Source organism: Aedes aegypti, chromosome 3, assembly GCF_002204515.2.
Source record: "Aedes aegypti strain LVP_AGWG chromosome 3, AaegL5.0 Primary Assembly, whole genome shotgun sequence".
Taxonomy (NCBI): Eukaryota; Metazoa; Arthropoda; class Insecta; order Diptera; family Culicidae; genus Aedes; species Aedes aegypti.
In genome coordinates this window covers 407255805-407259281 of record NC_035109.1, presented here as the reverse complement: position 1 = coordinate 407259281, position 3477 = coordinate 407255805, and the positions used below count along the sequence as shown (strand labels likewise).

Sequence of the window (3477 nt, the reverse complement as noted above, 5' to 3'; positions counted from 1 at the left end):
GGACTCCGACTTGAATTCCAGTGGTACTCGTAAGTATTTCAGTCGGATTGATAAGGATTCCAGTCGGAATCCCAAGGATTCCAGTCGGAATCCCAAGGATTCCAGTCGGAATCCCAAGGATTCCAGTCGGATTCCCGAGGATTCCAGTCGGATTCCCGAGGATTCCAGTCGGAATCCCGAGGAATCCAGTTGAAATCCTCTTAATGAAATTCACATTTCATAAACCCATTCATTTCTTCTTATTGTATTGTATTCTTATTCTTGTTGTAACACGACTGCCTACCAGCTTAATTTAGTTTGCTTTGCTTTGCATTGCTTTGTTTTGCTTTACTTTGCTTTTGTTACATGATTACTTGCTAGAAAATTAATAAAATTCTATTTACCAGAAGAGTAAGATTCATTTGAAATTTATTTTTGACGAATATCAGGCTACCTTTCCATAATGAAAATGAATGATAGCAGATACGATCTATATCAATACAACAACACCAATATATACAACAGTAAGCTTGTGTTTTACATAAGTTTAGGTTTCCATCTTTCTGGGCATCATCTATCGTGCTTAATCCAACGTTGGCTTAGATGCGAGACTGCAAGGAATGGGAAAAAAAAGTTAAGAAAGGGTGTCTAGAATCAATAATAAATTCATGATTTACCTCAATGTGGAAGGCCAAAACTCCATCCTCACCATCATGAGGAATGTGAATAGAAGCACGACCATCAGCAAGAACCGTGATAGATTTTCCTGTGCACGAATGTCCTACTTTGTCACCAGAAATAACGTCACAATAAACTCCAGCGGGAAGACCAGTTTGAAGGATTTCAAGCATGTCCTGCTGATGTTGGTTATTGAAGGCCACAAATCCGCAATTACCACGAGCAAATGCAATCTTATTTGCACCATTTGACCACCAGTTTTGCACAGGAGTTCCCCAACAAACGTTTCTAAAGTTGATCATGTTAGTAATTTGACGCCAACGGTGTTCACAAACCCATCCGTTTCCACATGATTGATCGGCATTGATCGATGGAGAAATGATGTTACCATTACCGTCCTGAGGCGGTCCTTGATCTCTATCGTCGAAGAAGAATGAACTCATGATACGAAGTTGGCCAAAAGGATAAGCGGCAGCGAATGCGGTAGCCATCTTGTAAGCCTTTGGCGATTTATGAGTTAAGGCATGATCACGCTGGTTATCATGATTATCTACGAATACAAGTGAATCTCTGGACGGCAAAAAGCCCCAATCTTCTCCAAAGTTTTGCAGCCAAACAAGCATGTCGCCACCAGTGAAAGCACGTCCGATATAGAACGAGTACTGGAACTCAGTTACCGTTCCGAGATGATTGTACTCCCATTTACGAATTGGCTCATGATCACCCCCATCAATGACTTCTTGCATCATGAACGCACGTGATCCTGGAGCAAATCCAAAGTTCGTATTGAGGTTTCTCAGCCGGTTGAAGATCACTTCCATATCATGCGGGTACATATGCTTGGCAGCATCAACTCGGAATCCAGCCACTCCAAGCTCGATCAAATGGTCCAAAAATTCTACGAACCTGTCCCGAACCCATTCTCGGCTTTGATCTAAATCTGGCAGTCCTACCAGCTCACAATTTCTCACTTGCCAAGCATTACCCCAATCAGTAATTTCACACGATGGGTTGAAATCAAGCGCGGTGAATGGGACAGCTGGAAAATCTCGATCGCCAGGATTAGAGATAGAACCGCCAATTCCAACCCCTGGTTGGGCAGCCATATGATTGATGATAATGTCGACATACAGGCGAACTCCAACTGCGTTACAGCGTCGAGACATATCCAGGAAATCTTGCTCGTTTCCTGAACGGGTTTCTAGCTTGAACGACACTGGCTGGTACCGTTCCCACCATGGACGATTACTCCCCAAATGAATGATGACATTCTCATTCACTGGCGAAAGCTGCAATTAAAAGAGTTGAGTAAAACAAAGTTGAAGCCATGAAAAACCATCACTTTTTACCTGAATTCCTCCAAAGCCACGTGGTCCCAAAAATCTCTCACACTCCAATGCAATGTCGGAGAACTTCCACTCGAAAAGATGCACAATTCCGCTGTGTCCACCCCAAAAATGAGGATCATGTTGACCGTGTACGCCTACGATTACTACAAGAATCGCCAAGGCCAAAGTGGCCCGCAAAGAATTCCTCATGTTCGTTTCCAAAATGTCCGTATGCGATATGCGGGAGGTCCAACAGGCAATTCGGTCTGTTTTAGGTAGCCGTACTTAATTTATAGATGTTTCGTTATCAGGAAATGATAATTTTTAAACTGTTCAATAGAAAAGTCTGAAATAAGTGATAAAAGTCACGCTGAAATTAGCAATCGTAGGTGAAATTTGATTAGACTTATCTGCCGAACTCGTTATCTAATCATAATGGTTATCTCCTAGTGTGCTAAGAAGATTACGCTGCAATATGTTTTGAATATGGTCAGTTATAACAGTTTAATCAATATTTGAGAAAAAAATATAAAAGACATGATTGTAAGTAAAGTAGTGGCAAATATGGGCTATTGGGGCGGCCATCTTTGGATTCTGAGATGTTTCACCTTAAGCTATGTATGGTCTGATCTACGACATACTTCTTCTACGCAGAGCTGATAGCGCCTAAATGTCTATAAATAGGAACTTTAGAGACCACAACGAGATCACTCCGAAATAATGCAAACTAGACCAATCAGGTACTAAGAATTACTGAAGAAGAGTTTTTCAAAAGGTTCTTCAAGAATCCAACCCGACACTTTTTGAGGACACTTCTATTATTTTATTTGGGGATTCCTCATGAATTAAGTCAGGTATTTTGTCATGAATTTGTACTGTAATTTCATCAGCAATAGATTGAGAAAGTTTTGAATCTTTTACGGATTTCCTCAGGAATTTCTCCATTCTCATTATTTAACTGGTAGTTTCTCTGAGAATACCTATGCCTAAAAATTACTCCAGAGGTTTCTTAATTCAATGAAATCATATCGTGGGTTTTCGGACTATTCTGAAAGGAATTGCGTTCAAAATATTTACTTGGGACTTCTCCAAGAATTAAGTCAGTAATTTCTCCTACGTTATTTCCAGAAAGTACTCCAGCAATTCTTTCAGAAATTTCCACAGATATTCTCAAAGAAAGCGTATCGTAATTTTCAACAAGTTTAATTTCTGGGATTTTTCCATAAATTCATCCAGTAGCCTCCATGATTTTTTGGGATTTTTTTGAAATTTTTTTTTAGCGTTTCTTCAAAGATTTCGTTTATAGATTGTTCTAGAAACCTCTCATGGGAGTCCTCAAAAAAATTGTTTATGAATTCTTTACAGTTGTCCTTTATAAATTGTAAGATAAAAATCGGAAGATATTACTAAAGGGAAACTTACAGCAATCTATGTTTAAAGCCTTTGAAAAATATATCTTCTGTTGAAAGGAACTCCTACAAGCATATGTGAT

General features: G+C 39.5%; 1 protein-coding gene across 1 annotated transcript; it reads right to left on the bottom strand.

Moving 5' to 3' along the window:
* Positions 1–378: 378 nt before the first annotated feature.
* Positions 379–2263, bottom strand: LOC5569492 (alpha-amylase A). Its single transcript, XM_021855986.1, has 3 exons — positions 2007–2263; positions 657–1946; positions 379–590 (listed from the first exon to the last, which is right to left on the bottom strand). The coding sequence occupies exons 1-3, from the start codon at positions 2193–2195 to the stop codon at positions 579–581; spliced, it is 1491 nt and encodes a 496-aa protein (XP_021711678.1). The 5' UTR covers positions 2196–2263; the 3' UTR covers positions 379–578.
* Between the last annotated feature and the right edge of the window lie 1214 nt (positions 2264–3477).

Excerpts from the sequence above, each read along its gene's own strand:
- LOC5569492 (XM_021855986.1), bottom strand. The coding sequence starts at position 2,195 with ATGAGGAATTCTTTGCGGGCCACTTTGGCCTTGGCGATTCTTGTAGTA. Across the intron at positions 1,947-2,006 it reads GTGGCTTTGGAGGAATTCAG|CTTTCGCCAGTGAATGAGAA; the intron begins GTAAAAAGTGAT and ends TTTTAATTGCAG.